Here is an 18187-nt window from a genome sequence, read left to right as displayed (position 1 = left end):
CGCTGGAAAAGTTAAAGTCATTGTGTTTGATGGCTCGTGTTTTGTCTCGTTGAACAATTCTAAAAACAAATTTACTTCCACCATTCTGAGATGCGAAAACCAAGAAAATGGGTAGATGGTGTTTGGGAGATGACAAAAAAGGAAAAACAAATGCCTTGGATCACTTGAATTGAAAAATAATGTCATTTGTTTAATATCTCGGTATTGATTTTCAGATGGAAGAAGAGCAACGCAGAGTGTGAATCCAAGTGAAGGAGATGGTGATAAAAAGGTATGAAATATTTATACATCATACTAGGAATTAAGATATAAATGTATCTGAATTTTTGTCATTCAAAAAGGGGAAGGCGAAGGCTGTCGCTTGTAAGAAAATGAAGCAGCTGGTCCATCAGAAGATGGTGTTGGGAAAATGGCAAAAGAGGTAATAAAAATGAATAAGATCCACTTGAATTGAAGTTCAGGTCAATAGTTTGATATATCGGTTTTGTTTCACAGATGAAGTAAAGCAGGGTAAGAGTGTGAAACCAAGTCAAGACGATCATGCAAAAAAGGTATAAAAAAATATTTTTACTTCATATTAGGAAGGCATTCAAGTATAAAGATAAAAACGATCCTGAATTTTTGTCTTTATTTTAATTAAAGGGGAAGCCACATGTTGGTAAGAAGAAGAAAGCAAATGCTCAGCCAGTAGATTTGCTTCCTTTTCTACAGCGAGAAGAGAAGAGGCCAATACGACCTAGAAACCCTCCTATACCTGTAACACCTGAGGTAATCCTTCCAATTGATCCATTTGTGACACCTGAATTTCCTCGGTTTTCAAGGCTTACACACTGGATGGATCTACGGGGCATATATCGTGTGTAAGCAACTTTTTGTCCTCGCATAAATATTCCTAATTTATTTTGTAAAAGTTTCGATTGATACTAGTTAATTTTATCAACTACAGACCGTTTTATATCAATGGAAAAGAAATTGAAAAAGAGTTCTTTCAAAAAATGGACGATGCAGAAAACAATCTCAACAAAGAGGTAATCAACACTCTGTTCTGTCTTCTATTTGATTGTGTTATGTTTAGGAAGAGGTTGAGTTGAGCTATGCTAGATGTCCATGTTATAGCAGTTCTATATGAAGTTTCTAACTATATTGTTACATTGGCAGCACATAAATGTTGCATTTGAAATGCTAAATTGTAAGAGGGTTGAGCAAGGTGCTTGGTTCCGCAACAACAATCTTCCACCAGCAGCATGCTTTGTACCAGTCAAATTCTTAGAAGAGGTTGGGTACGCTTATGAATCTGTCAGGAAGCCACATAAGAAAAAAAAAAATTATTGGAGGGCTGTGTAGGCGAACTTGTGAAAGGTTTAATACATCCAAAGAAGGTATGGCTGGAAGATGTTGATGTTATATATGGTGTCATTGAAGATAAGTTGAGCTGTCACTATATTGGGGTGGAGATACAATTGATGGACAACACAATCACACTCTTCCATTGTGGTCTTCCAAAAGCAAATATCAAACGTGCTCTTAATCAAATCCAAGAACTGGCAGGTAAAAATATTAGCTAATTTAGAAAATAAAAGTTTGTCACTTGCTGCTTGTGATTGTGATGCATTTTTACATATTCATTTTGTTGTCTGTTGGTGATTGATTTATTGTATAATTTTGGGTATTTATGACAGTGTTGATTAGTGCCATAAAGATGGAACTTCTTGGTGAAGAGGTTAATTTCGAAGATATCAGTCCATTTGAAGTTAAGTTTGCAGAAGGGCTTCCAAAGACAAAATTTCCATACAACTGTGGTATTTTTGTTGTGAAGATGCTGGAATGCAGGTCACTGGGATTGAAGAGCATGGCTAATATAAATGATGAAACTGCGATGGACTTACGAAGCAAGCTATGTTGTGAGATCTTCGACCAGTTTATGGATAAAGATTTCCAGGAAGGTCAAAGGAAGTGAAAATGTCATATTTGATCTGTTTTCTACACTGTTTTTCTACTTTGATATTAACTATCCCTAACGTTTAAGTTTAAGTTTGTAATGAATTATCCCTAACGTTTTTTTCATTTAGATTGTTATTGAAAATTTTTTTAGGATGTATTGATGAATTGTCAAATGCTTATGGTACTTTTAGGATGGGTTTCCAGAAAAAGAGTGAGAAAGCAAAATGCACCAAAGCCTAGCATATTCCTTTAAAGTTTACAAAAAAAATGAAAAAGAAAGTGATCCGATGTTGATTGAACTCGTGAACTCTCGAAAGATGAATCAAAGTGTGCAGCCGCTGTGCCAAGGGTGTTATACTTGCCAAAAGATATAATAAAACGATAATAACTTGTACTTTTGAATATTTAATTAAAACAGAAAAAAGTGAAAATATACACAACGGGAATCGAACACGGCTTATTGTGTGATAAGGGTACACTAAGAGTAGAAGGGCTTGCCACTAGGCTATGGTGGATATTCGATATCAGAGTAAATGTGAACTTATTTATTCACAGACGATAGATTTATATGATCTGGATATCATTTTAAGTATTCAGGATAGCTTTCCAAAAACAAATTCCTTTAAAGTTTACAAAAAAAAAATGAAAAAGAATGTGATCTGATGTTGATTGAACTCGTGAACTCTCGATAGATTAATCCAAGTGTGCAGCCGTTGTACCAAGGGTCTTATACTTGCCAAAAGCTACAATAAAACGAAAATAACGTTTGAATATTTAATTAAAAACAAAAAAAATGTGAGTATACACAACGGGGATCGAACACGACTTATTGTGTGATAAGGGTACACTAAGAGTAGAAGGGCTTGCCACTAGGCTACGTTGGATATTCGATAACAGAGTAAATGTGAACTCATTTATTCACAGACGATAGATTTATATAATCTGGATATCATTTTATGTATTCAGGATGGCTTTCCAAAAACAAATAAGCAAATCAGATAACCAAGTTATAAGAACACTAGGCCAAACCATTACAAAATAGTGAAAAACATTGAACAAGTTTTTTATTTAGGTTGTTAATTGAAGAAACAACACAAGAGAAACAAAAGTGCTTATTCATTTAAAATAAAAACTGAAAATCAAACATAATGTGGTCCTTAAAAACATAAAAAGAGAAGACGATAACATGAAATTACTCATGATGGAGCCAACTTTCGCCAAGTTTATCCCAATCAGGGACTTTGACCTTCACATCAGCAAGCATTCCTTCCGCTTCCGAGTGCTCTTCTTTGAGTTTCTCCAACTCAGCAGTTAAATCAAATTTTCCATCAGCTTTGATAATATCTTCAAGCAACTCGATTTGGACAGCAATTGAATTTGCTTTGCTGGATGCAAGATTCCAATCATTCTCAGATAGCCTGTATTCGTTGGACAAACGAAGAAGAGCCCTGTAATGTTCCACAGTTTCCTTCTTCCCCTTCTTGAAACCTTCGGCGGCATCACATCCGTAAACCTCCTCTATGGGACGCTTCATCATCTTCTTTGAACTTCCTTCCATTGAAACTTTGTCCTGCAACAAAATCGAAACTAAGATGTTACGATAAAATAGAAATAGAAAAAAGTTCATGAATTGAATGGAAAATGAGAAAAATCGAAAACTAACTTGTATTGCAAAAGGATATATCAAGCGAAATGAAGTGAGTGAATAAAAGGTCTGATATCGTCCCTTATATTTATAGAACAAAAGGAACTCTTCGATTATTGAAGTCAGTTAAAATAAACTCTTGATTATTGGGAACTCTTCGATTATTGAAGTCAGTTACTGAAATAACCAATCATATAACACCCAATCTTGACGAAAAGAAACTCTTCGGTTACTGAGTTACATGATGTCGTTTGGAAGAGACTCTTCGATTCCTGAGATATATGTTTGAACAAAAAAAAAAAATCACCCATTACTCGTAGGAGAGTCGAACCCGGGTCGATCAAATGTTTCGGTATCATAGGTTTCGTGGTTTAGCCGCTAGGCTGAGGAGAATCATCTGTTAGTTGCTTCCACATAATTGAATTTACCCATACAATTTATAGTATAATACATTGGAAAGATCTTTGATAGTTCAGGATGGGCTTCCGATTGCGACAAATGTGATTCCTGAGATATATGTTTGAACAAAAAAAAAAAAATCACCCATTACTCGTAGGAGAGTCGAACCCGGGTCGATCAAATGTTTCGTATCATAGGTTTCGTGGTTTAGCCGCTAGGCTGAGGAGAATCATCTGTTAGTTGCTTCCACATAATTGAATTTACCCATACAATTTATAGTATAATACATTGGAAAGATCTTTGATAGTTCAGGATGGGCTTCCGATTGCGACAAATGTGATTCCTGAGTATATGTTTGAACAAAAAAAAAAAATCACCCATTACTCGTAGGAGAGTCGAACCCGGGTCGATCAAATGTTTCGGTATCATAGGTTTCGTGGTTTAGCCGCTAGGCTGAGGAGAATCATCTGTTAGTTGCTTCCACATAATTGAATTTACCCATACAATTTATAGTATAATACATTGTATATTACAAAAGTTGGATGTTACAAAAGTTGGATGGGATTCCAGAATAGTTGAATATTACTGTGTTTTTTTCTAGCAAAGAAGTTTAAACTAAAAATTGAAATGAGATCAAAAGATAATGTTGTATATTACAAAAGTTGTAAGAAATCATACTTATTCAGGATAGGGTTCCAAAAGAAAAAATGTATATGGTCTTGTGCATATCATGTAACCATCAAATAGCCAAACATCCAAATAATAATCGATAAAAATGTAAAAATGTAGAACTTCATCCTATAGGCCTCTGGCATGTGATCTTGTTGTGCCCTCCTGTGCCACATCTGCTGCACTTGTGGGACTGAGATTTAGATCCAGGAACCCCAAACTCGCCAACGGATCTCTTTCTCTTTGTAGGAGGGCGTCCACTTTTCTTTTTGGTAGCTGGAGGTGGGCAAGACAGTTCATCAATATTCTCTGGATAGGTGGACGTTGACAACTCTCCACCAGGATGTATGCTTTCAGCATAAGCTTTAGCCCACGTTTCTGTCAAGTGAGAAGCATCAACAAAACGGTTTTCATCTCTCTTGATATGCTTAGCAGCAGCGATGGCATGGATGCAGGGGATCTTGTCAATGTCGAAAACATTACATGTGCAATGCCGCTTCTCCAAGTCAACAACAAACTTCATTGTTTCATTCTTCACCTCAAACTCGCTTCGATCAACTTGATACACATTCAACAACATTGCGGCCCCTAACCTAGATACCAATTTCTGAACAACTTTTGGAGTAACCAGGTGCTTATGTTTCGCAGCCGCTTCGCGTCGCTCAAAAAACCAAGTGGTCATCGTCAATCTGATAGTTTCAAGGAGAGAGATAATGGGCAACTCACGAGGCATCTTCAACATAGAATTGAGAGACTCTGCAATGTTGGTAGTCATGATATTATACCTGTTCGCAGGCGCATAGCTTCGTGCCCACTTCCTAAAATCAGACTCTTCCAGATACTTAGCCAATTCAGGACATTTATCCTTTATGTCCTTGAAGATTAACCAGAACTCGTGACACGTATAGGCATCAGCAGCGCTTTCCACCAGAGGTAGCAACCCAGTCTTCGCATATGTAGGAGTGATGTTGCGGAGCAGATGGATCCTGCAAATTCCATGGTGAGATAAGGGATATACATCCTCCAACGCTGAAGAAATGGAGTTAGCCCTGTCTGATACAAAAACAAGATCCGAAGCGTCCGGGATCTTCTGGCTCAAACCTCTAAAGAACCATTTCCAAGAGGCGCCGTTTTCTGCGTCAACCACTGCAAAGGCGAGAGGATATAGATGATAATTCCCATCTTGAGCACAAGCTGCCAATAAAGTCCCATTGAATTTTCCCTTCAGAAATGTACCATCTACTGCAATAACTCTCCTCATCAATGAAAATCCCCTTATCGATGGACCAAAAGCCACAAATGCATACTTGAACTTTCCTGCAGCATCAACATGTTGATAAGTCAAGGAACCAGGGTTTGTTTCTGTGATTTTATACAACCACCTAGACAAATTGTAATAGCTGTCTTCAGGAGTCCCTCTAACCAAAATCTGAGCTTCTTCTCTCACTCTCCAAGCTTGTTTGTAATTGATGTGAACACCATGCAGCATCCTGACCTGTTCAATGATCTGTTTCGGTTTGAGACCTTCCTTTTTTTCTCCATAATTGCTGGAAATCAAAGAACCCAACAACTTTGCAGATGCTTGTCTGTGGTTGGCTTTCCTGTGTGTTGTATCGCATGTATGCTCATGAACATACTTTTTAACAACGAAAAAATCTGAAACAGGTAGCTTGATAGCACGCATCCTCCACGTGCAATTTTCATCAACACAACTCAAAAGCACTCTTGACTTGTTAGAAGAGACAGTCTTGTACTCAAACTTCCACTCTAAAGCCCATTTCTTCATCCTCAACATCAACTCTCTCTTTGTCTTAAAATAGCTATTCACCTTAATATCGCCAGCTACTCTCGTGTTTGGTGAAAGTCCAATATGGACAGGGCTAAAATCCGGAAGAGCATTCAGAGGAACTGTAAAACACCTTCATATAGAAAACTCTGCAAAAGTCAAGTAGTTCTGTAAGGCATAATACTTGATTATGAAGCATATCATGCAAACACAAACAGAAAAAGGGAATTAGGGACAATGTACCTGTTTTTCACTCTGCACAGTAGGAAGAATCACTGGATTGGCATTCAATGGAACAGTAGAAGCAAATGTATCAGAAGCTTGAATGTTACAGCTAGCTGAATCAGTACTAAAATCCGGAAGAGCATTCAGAGGAACTGTAGAAACACCTTCATATAGAAGACTCTGCAAAAGTCAAGTAGTTTTGTAAGGCATAGTACTTGATTATGAAGCATATCATGCAAACACAAACAGAAAAAGGGAATTAAGGACAATGTACCTGTTTTTCACTCTGCACAGTAGAAAGAATCGCTGGATTGGCATTCAATGGAACAGTAGAAGCAAATGTATCAGAAGCTTGAGTGTTACAGCTAACTGGATCAGTACTAACCTGCATAAGTCAAGTAGTTCTGTAAGGCATAATACTTGGTTATGAAGCATATCCTGAAAAGTCTAAGAAAAAATCATACAAACCTTAACACACAAACGACAGGTTCCATCAAATGCTCTAGTCTTGGAAATGAAAGTTCTGAGCTGACGAGTATTACCTATCGAGAGTGGGGGGAAACTTTCAATAATACATTTCATATCCAATGAAAAACCATAACTCAAACTGATTTCTTCCTCTTTAACACTAAAATCTTCAGAGAGACAATCTTCATCAAATCTTCATACAGTAGATCTTCTTCTATGGAAATGATTGATGCATTCCTCTTCAAATCAACAAGAAACTCCCACTGGAGAGATTCTTTTGAGATCCATTGTCCACAGATGCACAAAACTTCCATTGTTCTACAAAATCAACTTCAAATCATCAACAAATAAATAATATATAACAAAACCTAGATAATGTATAACAAAATGAAATGATTCAAACCTTAATCAAATCAGACACACGAGAGAGAGAATGAGATGAATAGACGTAGAAACGACAGATCAATTGAGAAACGACGACGACGATAAATAAACGGAGAGACGACGACGACGGATCAACGGAGAGGCGAAGACGACGACGGAGAGACGACGACGACGACGACGACGACGGAGAGACGACGACGACAAGGACGGGGAGACGACGACAGAGAGACGACGACGACGACGACGGAGAGACGAGAAGAAGAAGCGATGAAACGAGGACGGCGACAAATTGATTTCAAATTTGTTTTTTAAATTAGTTAAAGAATGGGGCATAAGGGTAAATTGTCCCTTTAATGAAACCTATTTTTGTGAATTCTGATCCTGAGTGCTAGTTTGGGGAGGAAAACTTCATTTAGTGTTCTTTGTGTCATTTTCTCTAAAAAAAATGTTAGACTATTTTAGATAATTTAATATTTATGTGTCTTTTTTCTTGTCGGCATTTTATATGTCTTAAAATTAAAGTTTTTTTTGGGTTCAAATTATTCCCAGATTTGTGATGACTTGGTAGCAATTATTATTACCTAAAACCTTCAACTTCCTTAACAACCACCGATGGGTCCTTTACCAATTCCTCTGAATTTAATTTTATGATTGAAGAATTTGAAGAAGACTCAGCAGCAGATGTCTTCTCTGTCGCAATCTCAATCGCCATCGCCGCCGGAGATGGAAATTCAACCGCCGGCATTGCTGGACGACGATCCTTCCGCTTATTCCTCCTCCGCCCTGTGGGATTGGGGCGATCTCCTTGACTTCGCCGCGGACGAGCCGCTCCTCGTCTCTTTAGACTCCGATCAACCCCCCTTCGTTCCTCCTCCTCCGTTGATTGCGACGCAATCTGATACGTATCATTCTCCGGATGAATCTGGAGGCTCCGGCTCCGATCGGGTTAGGAAGCGTGACCCGAGGCTGCTTTGTTCCAATTTCGTGGAAGGTTTGCTTCCGTGCTCGTGTCCGGAGCTCGATCAGAAGCTTGAGGAGGCTGAGCTGCCGAAGAAGAAGCGGGTTCGAGGCGGGTCGGGCGTGGCTCGATGTCAGGTTCCGGGTTGTGAGGTTGATATAAGTGAGCTCAAAGGGTATCATAGGAGGCATAGGGTTTGCCTTCGGTGTGCGAACGCTAGCTTTGTTGTGATTGAGGGAGAGGATAAGAGATACTGTCAACAGTGTGGAAAGTAATCTTCTTTTTCACTTTTTTCTCTGTTTTGTAATCCTTGCTTTGAGGATTGATCACGAATTATGAAAATGGTTTTGATAGCTCGTGGTTGACTTTGATTATCCACAGATTCGTTAGAAATGTGTAACTATCTTCATGAAAGTTGATTTTCAACACGAATTCTTCAAGATATGGATTGATTTATCTTGTCTTTATGATAGAATTAGAAACTGTTGAATCTATCATTAGGAAATTAGATAACTTGGGGAGAGACTGTTGATCTGCTTTAATGATTCCACAGATTATACATTAATCATTAGCTAAGCTCTCTTTCTTCAGCATAAGCTGAGCTGAACCGGTCCACCTTTATCAACTATCAAGTAGTTAGAATTATAAACGGGAGTTTTTTTGGTCCTATCGGTGTTGTTTCTATTCTTAGAGTGATTCACCATGTGGCAGGTTCCACGTGCTTCCAGACTTTGACGAGGGAAAACGCAGCTGTCGGAGAAAGCTAGAGCGTCACAACAACAGAAGGAAAAGGAAACCTGTAGATAAAGGAGGAGTTGCTTCAAAACAACAGCAAGTGTTATCACAGAATGATAACAGCGTCATTGATGTCGATGATGGAAAAGGTATAAGTTGGCTTTCTTTGCTTAGTTGTTTGAGTTGCATGTTCTTCAAGTTGCCAATGTTTGATTTCTCTTGGAAATTCAAGCTGATTTCGCTTGTCCATGTTGTAAACTTGAAGCAGATAATACATGTTCTAGTGACCAGAGAATGGAACAAGAGGCTTCGTTGAATTTTGAAGATCGGCATATTCCAACCCAGGGGTCTGTACCATTTACCCATAGCATCAATGCGGACAACTTTGTCTCTGGTACAGGTTCGGATGAAGCTCAACCAGATGAAGGAATTAATGACGCAAAGTTTGAACGTTCACCTTCCGGTGGTGACAATAAAAGTGCTTACTCAACTATGGTGGGTTTTCTCTTCAGTCACTCTTACATCAAAAGATTATTTGTGCTTTATTAGCTAATTTTTCATTTCATTGTAGTGTCCCACAGGTCGGATCTCTTTCAAACTCTACGATTGGAATCCAGCGGAGTTCCCACGGAGACTACGTCATCAAGTATGCTCAAGAATTTTATATAACAGTTTAGGGTTCAGAGACTTTAACTAATTTTCGCGAGTATCAATTGAAATTTGCAGATATTCCAATGGTTGGCCACCATGCCTGTTGAGTTGGAGGGCTATATCCGTCCCGGATGTACAATTTTGACCGTATTTATAGCAATGCCAGAGATTATGTGGGCGAAGGTACATTCTGTGATCTTTTCACTCATCATTTTCATGTTCTTGATGCCACAACACAACATAAATATTGTTGTTTTTCAGTAGGGTGTCTATTTTCGAAAGGCTGTTCTATGTCTCGATGCACATTTCCTCTTAAGTACCTATATACATTAAAGCTCTTACGAATTTGTTTAGAGTTCTTTTGTTTCTGCAAATGTGTGCAATGTTTTTCGAAACTTGTGTCCTGGAAAGAGGGAGAGAAGAAATAGAACTTTAATATCTCTTTCCTGCCAGCCCTCTTTTTGACTTTGCGCTTTAATAAAGGTTTTCTGTTTGTTCGTTTAAGCAGTTGTCTAAAGATCCTGTGGCATATCTGGATGAATTTATTCTTAAACCTGGGAAGATGCTATTTGGAAGAGGCTCGATGACTGTCTATTTGAACAACATGATTTTTCGTCTTATCAAAGGCAAGATGATCTGCTTTACTTTTTTTCTCATTTTTGTATATTTCCCTATCATACTAAGCATAATTTTATGTATTAAAAGATTGGTAAGTGTGAGTTTATTCTTATTTCTTTTGGTTTACAGGTGGAACAACTTTAAGAAGAGTAGATGTAAAACTAGAGTCACCGAAACTTCAGTTTGTGTATCCAACATGTTTTGAAGCTGGCAAACCAATTGAACTCGTCGTTTGTGGACTTAACCTTGTGCAACCCAAATGCCGGTATGGGTATCAACCCCTATCTTGATCTATGCTTAGGGCTTCTCTCGCATAATTTAGTTCTGTCATTTTGCTCATCGGATGAAACTATATTTCAAGAACCTTCAATTGGGATTCGTACACTTGGGAGTTGGGACCCCTAAGATGTTCGAATAGGAAAGAATAACATGATACTGGTTTCGTGCAGGTTTCTTGTGTCTTTTTCTGGGAAGTACTTACCACATAACTATTCCGTTGTACCTGGACCGGGCCAGGATGGGAAGCGTTCTTGTAATAACAAGTTATACAGGATAAACATTGTGAATTCTGATCCTAATCTATTTGGCCCTGCATTTGTCGAGGTACCCATTTGTTGAAAATATACGTTTTTGACAAGTAGCTCCGTCTATACAAATAATGTGATCTTCCTCTAATCATTTTGTAGGTTGAAAATGAATCTGGCCTATCAAATTTCATACCTCTAATAGTTGGAGATAAAGCCATTTGTTCTGAAATGAAACTAATAGAGCAGAAGTTCAATGCTAGACTCTTTCCAGAGGAACAAGACATTACCGCCTGCTGTTGTTTGACTTGCTGTTGCAAAGATTTCAAAGAGAGGCAGAGCACCTTTACTGGGCTCTTGTTAGATATTGCATGGTCAGTGAAGGTCCCCTCTTCAGAATGCACTGAGCAGACCGTGAACCGATGTCAGATAAAAAGATACAACAGAGTGTTGAATTATCTGATACAGAGTAACTCGCCCTCAATCTTAGGAAACGTACTGCAAAATCTGGAAACTTTGGTGAAGAAAATGGAGCCAGACAGTTTCGTTCACTGTACATGTGACTGCGACGTGAGGCTTCTACATGAAAATATGAATACAGCCAGAAAGCAGCAAAGCCATGAAGATTCAAAGGTGAATCCAATAACATCAGCGTGCTGTTGTGATAGCAGTTTCCAGGACATGCCATCGAGAGTATTAAACGTCAATCAGGTTTTTTCACTACTAGCTGATTCCTTTAATTTGATCTAAACTGCGCTCAGAACACAAACTTAACGTGTCTTACAAATTTGATTTATTTGTTTCATGTTTTATCAATATTAGTGGATTCTTTGCACAATCTTGCATCTCTTTATTTTATCTTTTGCGTACTTTTTCTTTGTTAACTTTTCCATTTATTCTATTTACAGGAATCAGAAGCAGGATTAGACTGTACGAAGAGGATACATACGGCTTCACCAGATACTGGCAGAAAAGAGACTGATCCTCTTTTAAACAAAGAGGTTGTCATGAATGTAAATGACATAGGAGACTGGCCAAGGAAGTCTTGTATACCAATACAGTCTGCCCAAACATTCAGGTCTCGTCAGACTGTTCTTTTTATCGCTACAATTGCTGTCTGTTTTGCGGTCTGTGCGGTTCTCTACCATCCAAACAAGGTCACGCAGCTTGCAGTGTCTATCCGGACGAGATTGGCACACAAACTATGAATAAAAAGTCCAATGGCAGAGACTCACATCTTAACCGGTGAAGGTGTGTTCATTAAAAGAAGCTTGAAGGGAGCTGTACAAAAAAGCTAGTCTCAGCTTTCAACAGAGCTCAGGTACAGCTTCTCGGATAGATTACCTTGGGAAAGAGACAAAATGATTAATGATCAGATGCGTTTACTTGCTCTTTCTCTGTGTTCTTCGTCCTAATTTCTTATAGACTTGGTGGTGATACTGCAACTGTAATAACAGGAAATGATCTGGTCACTAACATGATCATCCCTCATCGACTAGTGTTATATATGTAGATTAGGGTTCGCTTTTGGGCACTGTAACATGTTTTTTTTCTTGGTCTTGAAAACGATTCTTGGACAAATCCTAATCGTAACTTAGTATTATACATTTTTCTGCTTCAAGTTATGGTCTTGGCTCTTGAGATGTCTCTAAACCCTATTTGCTCAACACTAGGATCAAGTTTCAACTTTGACCTTTCGATTATTGTCATGCAATCCAATAGACTGACAAGTAACTATCTGTCAATATAAGTAGCGATGGTGTTGTCTATTCTTTTCATAAATTTAATTTCTAAAAAGACTAGGAAAATTTTATATATACGAATGGTAATGGTATAATAAGATCGTAATAATAAACTGTTAATGAGTTTAGCAAATTGATTTCTGGAAAGATGTAGTCTGCCAAGTTATATTACGTATTTAAAATGTGATGTGGACTCAGAGATTGATTGCATCATAGAACGCAAATGGGTAGAAAGAGACGAAAGAGATGAGATTTGGAAACAATGAAGAGACACAAACGCGTCAGTTCTGAGTCATTCTTTGTAGTAAACGACAACATCTTAAACATTTAATTTAATTAAATAAACTGGCTAAGAGTTTGATACAGGTTTCTCCATACGTTTCTAACAAACGCTTGATTTAACATGCTACTAATCTTTTGCCTCGAGGAGTTTGCTTAGCCTTTGAATATGAATAAGTTCACATGTTGGATCGTTGGACGTATACTAGATACAATCTCAAACAAAGATATTTGTAGATGTATAAGTTCATTAGGTAGGTTGGAACTTTTGTTTTAGTTATACGCGACGCAGTGAATGCGTTTATTCAACATAACGTCAACAAATTCACGTACGTCGGTCTCGCTGGAGATATTTTATAAGTTCATTCCAGTTTTTGTGATTAGTTTTCGTAAGTTCATAAAATTCCACAGATATTTGTTGTTGGTTTAGGATAAATATCTGCTGAAGCCGAATTACTATGAGATTTTTTCTTATTCCGAACAATTGAGAAGCTTGGAAGGTGACAAGAGTTAGCTATATATTAGTCTACTAAAATATACAAAAAAAATTACATAAAGCTTGAAAAAGTAACCAATAAACACCAGCAAACCTAAGATAAGAAATACATCATATAGATGCACGTTGTCGTTATCACAATGGGTAGTTTAGACTAGTGAGACCCTCACACCCACCCACATGGTAAAAGCTATGAATATAAAATCCGAAATTATAATAACTGAACATTAAAAATTGTATTATGAATGTATAAACAAAATTACTCTTTCCATAATTCATAAAATATTATTTTTGCTCACGAAAATAATGTTTAAGATTTGGTTTTGCTTTGTATAAGTTCATATTGTCTTAGATTAATCTTACGTTTGTTATATGATAATGAATGACTTGCAAGTTACAACTTGAGATAACCATCTTTATGTGTGTTTATTCAGTGTATACAGTTTCAGATGAATCTCACAAGAAAGTAAAATCGTAGTACTATGAGATTGCATTACTTAAACGATTAAACATAATTAGTAAATTAGCAATTTGAAAGAAAAATAAAAACCCTAAATAGTAAAAAATAAAAAGGAGTGGAGATGATTGGATATGTATAGGTCAGTGACAGCTTCATCCCACATGAGAACTATGTTTGTCAGTATTAACCTCAATCATCAAATCTAATATTTCTTTATTTTATTTTGCCGCCAAGGACAAATATCTTAAATATCTTCGTTCCAACGTCTAGACTTTACTTGCATCTATTTCCTATAAATACCGATCTCACGAACCATACTCTTCACACCCCTCTCTGTTTCTTTGAACTTGCCACTCTCTCAAAGAATTATACAGAGATATAGAGAGAATGGCAGTTCCGGAAATTAAAGATGTGGAGAGGGGTGAAATAGTAAGTAGAGTGGAGGGTCTAGGGAATCCATTGTTGAAGAAGGTGGCTGATCAAGATGATGTTGAAGAGAGTGAGATTAATGAATCTTACTTCATGGTTCTCTTCAGCACTTTTGTTGCCGTCTGTGGCTCTTTTGAGTTCGGCTCTTGTGTAAGTTTTAGCCAAAAAGAGATAACTCTATATCAATCGGAGGTTTCCTTTATAAGGCAAAACCTCTGTCCTAATACAAAACTAATTTCTGTAAAAACAAAATTATTTATTGATGAAGGTTGGATACTCAGCTCCTACTCAATCATCTATAAGACAAGACCTCAATCTTTCCCTTGCTGAGGTTTGTGTCTATACTCTGAGCCAGAGCCTTTCTTCTTCTTCTTTTTTTTGTCAAATAGTATATTAGTATAACTATGTTAATTAAGCTAAAGTGTTCTTTGTTACAAAATGAAATTATTTTTTTGTGTATGGAAATATGCAGTTCTCTATGTTTGGATCAATATTAACAATCGGTGCAATGCTTGGTGCTGTTATGAGTGGGCATATTTCAGATTTGACTGGCCGTAAAGGGGTATATATATCTTTCTCAGTCCCAAACTTAAGTGCCTAAAAATTAAAATTTCAGTGCTTATATTTATATATGTTTATACTGTATTTGGAAACGCATTTCAGGCGATGAGAACTTCAGCTTGCTTCTGCATCACTGGTTGGCTCGCTGTCTTCTTCTCAAAGGTACTTAAACTTACACATACATACGAATGTTTGCAACTTCAAAGCTACGTTATGAGATTAGTCTGGAGCTCTGTCTAATAGATCCAGTGATTGGATTTGAATAAAATCAACATTAGATTCTAATATGATGTTCAACGTGGTGCAGAGTGCTTTGTTACTCGATGTAGGAAGGTTCTTCACAGGATATGGCATTGGAGTTTTTTCTTATGTGGTAATTAATCCTTCAAATCACTTCTTTTTATCTACTAGTCAAAGACTAATTGGTCTAGTTTAAAATTTTGCTATCTTTTTTGAAAAATTATGTTTTTTTTTTTTTGCTTAAAATTATGTTATATTTATGAACCAATGTTTATGAAAACTCTCAGGTGCCTGTATACATTGCTGAGATATCTCCCAAGAATCTACGAGGTGCACTCACAACGCTGAACCAACTCATGATTGTGATCGGCTCATCGGTTTCTTTCTTGATCGGCTCCCTCATTTCCTGGAAAATCCTTGCCCTTACTGGTAAATCCATCAGAGTTTCTTGATAAATCCTTTAAAAAAATCTCCTTTGGAAAAATGATTATTAATATTCGTATTTTTTTGGTCTTATAAAGGGCTTGCTCCCTGCATTGTTTTGCTATTTGGCTTGTGCTTCATACCCGAGTCTCCCCGTTGGCTGGTAACTCTCTATACTAAGATTCATGATCCTATCGATATAAGCTTCTTGACATGATCTAAAATCTCTCATGCTCATGCTTTCAGGCAAAAGCAGGACGTGAGAAAGAGTTTCGCGCAGCGCTACAAAAGCTGAGAGGAAGAGATACAGATATCACAAATGAAGCTGAAGAGATTCAAGCCTCCATTCAAGCTCTTGAGATTCTTCCAAAAGCAAGAATCCAAGATCTTGTCTCCAAGAAATACAGTCGGTCTGTCATCGTAAGTGTTTAGCTCAGAACCAGGAGCACAAACTTATCAGTCTTTAACTCATATCTTTCAAAATTTTAAATGTATTATTAACTTGTGATCAAATATTCTTCAGATTGGTGTTTCCCTGATGGTATTCCAACAGTTTGTGGGAATCAACGGGATTGGATTCTACGCAAGCGAAACGTTTGTAAAAGCAGGTATATATACGATAAACCTAAATATCTTGCCTTGTCTCACAAGTCAGAACCAAACTCGTGTGTGATTCTAACGTGTCTTTTAAATAACTTGCAGGACTTTCGTCTGGTAAACTCGGAACAATTGCTATCGCTTGTGTTCAGGTCAATAATACTCTTTGCTATATTTTTCTCTATAATGATTCATATTTCAAATATTGATATGGGATGATTTTTAAATAGGTGCCAATAACTGTTCTTGGAACAGTCTTGATAGATAAATGTGGAAGAAGGCCACTTATAATGGTAAAATATTTCAATCCACAGAAATCTTTTTACGATTCGAATGTTCAACTTATATAGATATATATACAAATGTTGCTGCAGATTTCATCTGGTGGTATCTTCTTAGGATGTATACTCACAGGAACATCTTTCTTCCTCAAGGTGCATATCATTAACCATGTATTTACATTAAAATCTATTATTATTTTTAACCATAGCGCTAAATCAAAACTGTTATGTTATGGATTCAGGGACAAAGCTTGTTACTTGAATGGGTGCCTTTCTTAGCCGTGGGAGGTGTACTTGTAAGTGAAACTTAACCTAATACCAAAAACAGAACTCAAGACCAGAGTTCTTGAAATAAATATATGTGATATATAATTCATGTCTCATTTTCCACCAATCAGATCTATATAGCTGCTTTTTCCATCGGAATGGGTCCTGTTCCTTGGGTGATAATGTCTGAGGTATGTATCGTTCCTTGTTGAAAAACCGAGTCATGACTCATGACTTGTGAAGCAAGTAATAAACATAGTTATTGCTTTTATAAGAGTATAAACTAAAGTCTTGCTCTGTTTGGGGATTGAAACAAACACAGATATTTCCAATAAACGTGAAAGGAATCGCAGGAAGCTTAGTGGTACTGGTGAACTGGTCTGGTGCTTGGGCTGTTTCTTACACTTTCAACTTCCTCATGAGCTGGAGCTCTCCAGGTACACACACTCTCAAAGGTGTTTGAACCGCAAGCAACCGCATTCTAAAGGAAGCTAAACTGAGACAAAGCTATGTTTTTTGTTTGTGTAGGAACATTCTACATGTACTCTGCTTTTGCTGCGATGACGATTATCTTTGTGGCGAAGATGGTGCCTGAGACGAAAGGGAAGACACTCGAAGAGATCCAAGCTTCTATCCGAAGAGAGACATAAGCCGAAAAGATTCAATCAAAAAATTTGGGGGAATTTATCAAAAGGCTCGAGCTTCTTCGGGTGGTGTTGAGCTCAAGGGTGGAGTAGAGTAAAATAGCATGAGGGTTTTGTTTGAATGTTATGATAGTAGATTTATTTTGTTACGTCAAGGTTTCTATCAGTTAGGTTTTGATGTATCATGTATGCATGGTGGGATTGGGGAATCGTGGAAAATTATAAGAAAAATTTAATAAAATGGAATGGCATAAAAAAGGACTTGTTTCGAAACTCAATAGCATTTTAAACAAAATACACTGAATCCTAGAAGAAAAATATGTAAATACCGACTTCTTAGTATAATTTAGCAACCAATTGTTAATTTAGAGATCAATTTAAACTGTTGGAAAAAAAGAGAGATCAATTTAAATTCATAAAATAGAGTTAAACTGTTAAAGTGACTCCTATATGAAGCGGTGAGATGCAGCAGACTGGCAGTAATAAAAGTGGAAGAAGGTTAAAATTTTGTAGAAGTATAAAATTTTAAATACAGGACATATTATGTAATGAAATGTCAATCTTTTCCTGATACATCATACTTTATTAGTCGGACTTCACATGAAGCCACTAATGTTATGTACTTATGTTTGAGTAGAATTTGGTAGTTTATATCTTACTTACGTATTTGCCACAACCCGTGTTTATTCAGGCCATCATGGTCAAATGTTCACATTAAGCCATTAATGTTACTAATTTAATTCGAGTAGAGTTTGATACGTTTAT

General features: G+C 37.1%; 5 protein-coding genes across 7 annotated transcripts; 3 read left to right on the top strand and 2 right to left on the bottom strand.

The window, feature by feature from the left end:
- Positions 1-107: 107 nt before the first annotated feature.
- LOC117129329 lies at positions 108-2263 on the top strand. The gene is made up of 7 exons (XM_033282922.1): positions 108-111; positions 216-271; positions 342-363; positions 496-551; positions 643-860; positions 947-1028; positions 1159-2263. The coding sequence occupies exons 1-7, from the start codon at positions 108-110 to the stop codon at positions 1342-1344; spliced, it is 624 nt and encodes a 207-aa protein (XP_033138813.1). The 3' UTR covers positions 1345-2263.
- Positions 2264-4778: 2515 nt separating this feature from the next.
- Positions 4779-6440, bottom strand: LOC117129328. The gene has a single exon (XM_033282921.1). It carries the CDS (start codon positions 6438-6440, stop codon positions 4779-4781), a length of 1662 nt encoding a protein of 553 aa, XP_033138812.1.
- A 132-nt stretch (positions 6441-6572) lies between these two features.
- LOC117128882 lies at positions 6573-7793 on the bottom strand. The gene is made up of 4 exons (XM_033281563.1): positions 7537-7793; positions 7134-7451; positions 6940-7050; positions 6573-6845 (listed from the first exon to the last, which is right to left on the bottom strand). The coding sequence occupies exons 2-4, from the start codon at positions 7245-7247 to the stop codon at positions 6669-6671; spliced, it is 402 nt and encodes a 133-aa protein (XP_033137454.1). The 5' UTR covers positions 7248-7451; positions 7537-7793; the 3' UTR covers positions 6573-6668.
- A 229-nt stretch (positions 7794-8022) lies between these two features.
- LOC103845803 (squamosa promoter-binding-like protein 7) lies at positions 8023-12640 on the top strand. Of its 3 annotated transcripts, XM_033281561.1 has the most exons (11): positions 8024-8746; positions 9187-9359; positions 9479-9705; positions 9782-9856; positions 9937-10044; positions 10370-10487; positions 10609-10744; positions 10929-11082; positions 11166-11714; positions 11912-12196; positions 12308-12628. In XM_033281561.1, the coding sequence occupies exons 1-11, from the start codon at positions 8199-8201 to the stop codon at positions 12416-12418; spliced, it is 2484 nt and encodes an 827-aa protein (XP_033137452.1). In that variant the 5' UTR covers positions 8024-8198; the 3' UTR covers positions 12419-12628. The 3 variants fall into 3 exon arrangements, with proteins under 3 accessions (XP_009120939.1, XP_033137452.1, XP_009120940.1); XM_009122691.3 differs by having other exon boundaries at positions 8023-8746; positions 9476-9705; positions 11912-12640; XM_009122692.3 differs by lacking the exon at positions 12308-12628 and having other exon boundaries at positions 8199-8746; positions 11912-12211.
- Positions 12641-14292: 1652 nt separating this feature from the next.
- LOC103845802 (sugar transporter ERD6-like 16) lies at positions 14293-17700 on the top strand. The gene is made up of 16 exons (XM_009122689.3): positions 14293-14559; positions 14678-14740; positions 14882-14971; positions 15073-15132; positions 15278-15343; positions 15498-15639; positions 15732-15796; positions 15880-16053; positions 16157-16241; positions 16336-16382; positions 16461-16523; positions 16605-16664; positions 16754-16807; positions 16910-16969; positions 17101-17215; positions 17307-17700. The coding sequence occupies exons 1-16, from the start codon at positions 14368-14370 to the stop codon at positions 17426-17428; spliced, it is 1458 nt and encodes a 485-aa protein (XP_009120937.1). The 5' UTR covers positions 14293-14367; the 3' UTR covers positions 17429-17700.
- Positions 17701-18187: the final 487 nt, after the last annotated feature.

The sequence above is a fragment of the Brassica rapa genome, chromosome A10, assembly GCF_000309985.2.
Source record: "Brassica rapa cultivar Chiifu-401-42 chromosome A10, CAAS_Brap_v3.01, whole genome shotgun sequence".
Classification (NCBI taxonomy): Eukaryota; Viridiplantae; Streptophyta; class Magnoliopsida; order Brassicales; family Brassicaceae; genus Brassica; species Brassica rapa.
Note: the sequence above shows the minus strand (reverse complement) of the source record. Positions and strands in the feature narration are given on the sequence as shown.

Excerpts from the sequence above, each read along its gene's own strand:
- LOC117129328 (XM_033282921.1), bottom strand. The coding sequence starts at position 6,440 with ATGAAGAAATGGGCTTTAGAGTGGAAGTTTGAGTACAAGACTGTCTCT.
- LOC103845802 (XM_009122689.3), top strand. The coding sequence starts at position 14,368 with ATGGCAGTTCCGGAAATTAAAGATGTGGAGAGGGGTGAAATAGTAAGT. Across the intron at positions 14,972-15,072 it reads ATTTGACTGGCCGTAAAGGG|GCGATGAGAACTTCAGCTTG; the intron begins GTATATATATCT and ends AACGCATTTCAG. Across the intron at positions 16,054-16,156 it reads AATACAGTCGGTCTGTCATC|ATTGGTGTTTCCCTGATGGT; the intron begins GTAAGTGTTTAG and ends AATATTCTTCAG.
- LOC117128882 (XM_033281563.1), bottom strand. The coding sequence starts at position 7,247 with ATGAAATGTATTATTGAAAGTTTCCCCCCACTCTCGATAGGTAATACT. Across the intron at positions 7,051-7,133 it reads CCTGTCGTTTGTGTGTTAAG|GTTAGTACTGATCCAGTTAG; the intron begins GTTTGTATGATT and ends TGACTTATGCAG. Across the intron at positions 6,846-6,939 it reads CTGTGCAGAGTGAAAAACAG|AGTCTTCTATATGAAGGTGT; the intron begins GTACATTGTCCT and ends TGACTTTTGCAG.
- LOC117129329 (XM_033282922.1), top strand. Across the intron at positions 272-341 it reads AAGGAGATGGTGATAAAAAG|GGGAAGGCGAAGGCTGTCGC; the intron begins GTATGAAATATT and ends TCATTCAAAAAG. Across the intron at positions 861-946 it reads CTACGGGGCATATATCGTGT|ACCGTTTTATATCAATGGAA; the intron begins GTAAGCAACTTT and ends TATCAACTACAG.
- LOC103845803 (XM_033281561.1), top strand. The coding sequence starts at position 8,199 with ATGTCTTCTCTGTCGCAATCTCAATCGCCATCGCCGCCGGAGATGGAA. Across the intron at positions 8,747-9,186 it reads TACTGTCAACAGTGTGGAAA|GTTCCACGTGCTTCCAGACT; the intron begins GTAATCTTCTTT and ends ACCATGTGGCAG. Across the intron at positions 11,715-11,911 it reads GAGTATTAAACGTCAATCAG|GAATCAGAAGCAGGATTAGA; the intron begins GTTTTTTCACTA and ends TTCTATTTACAG.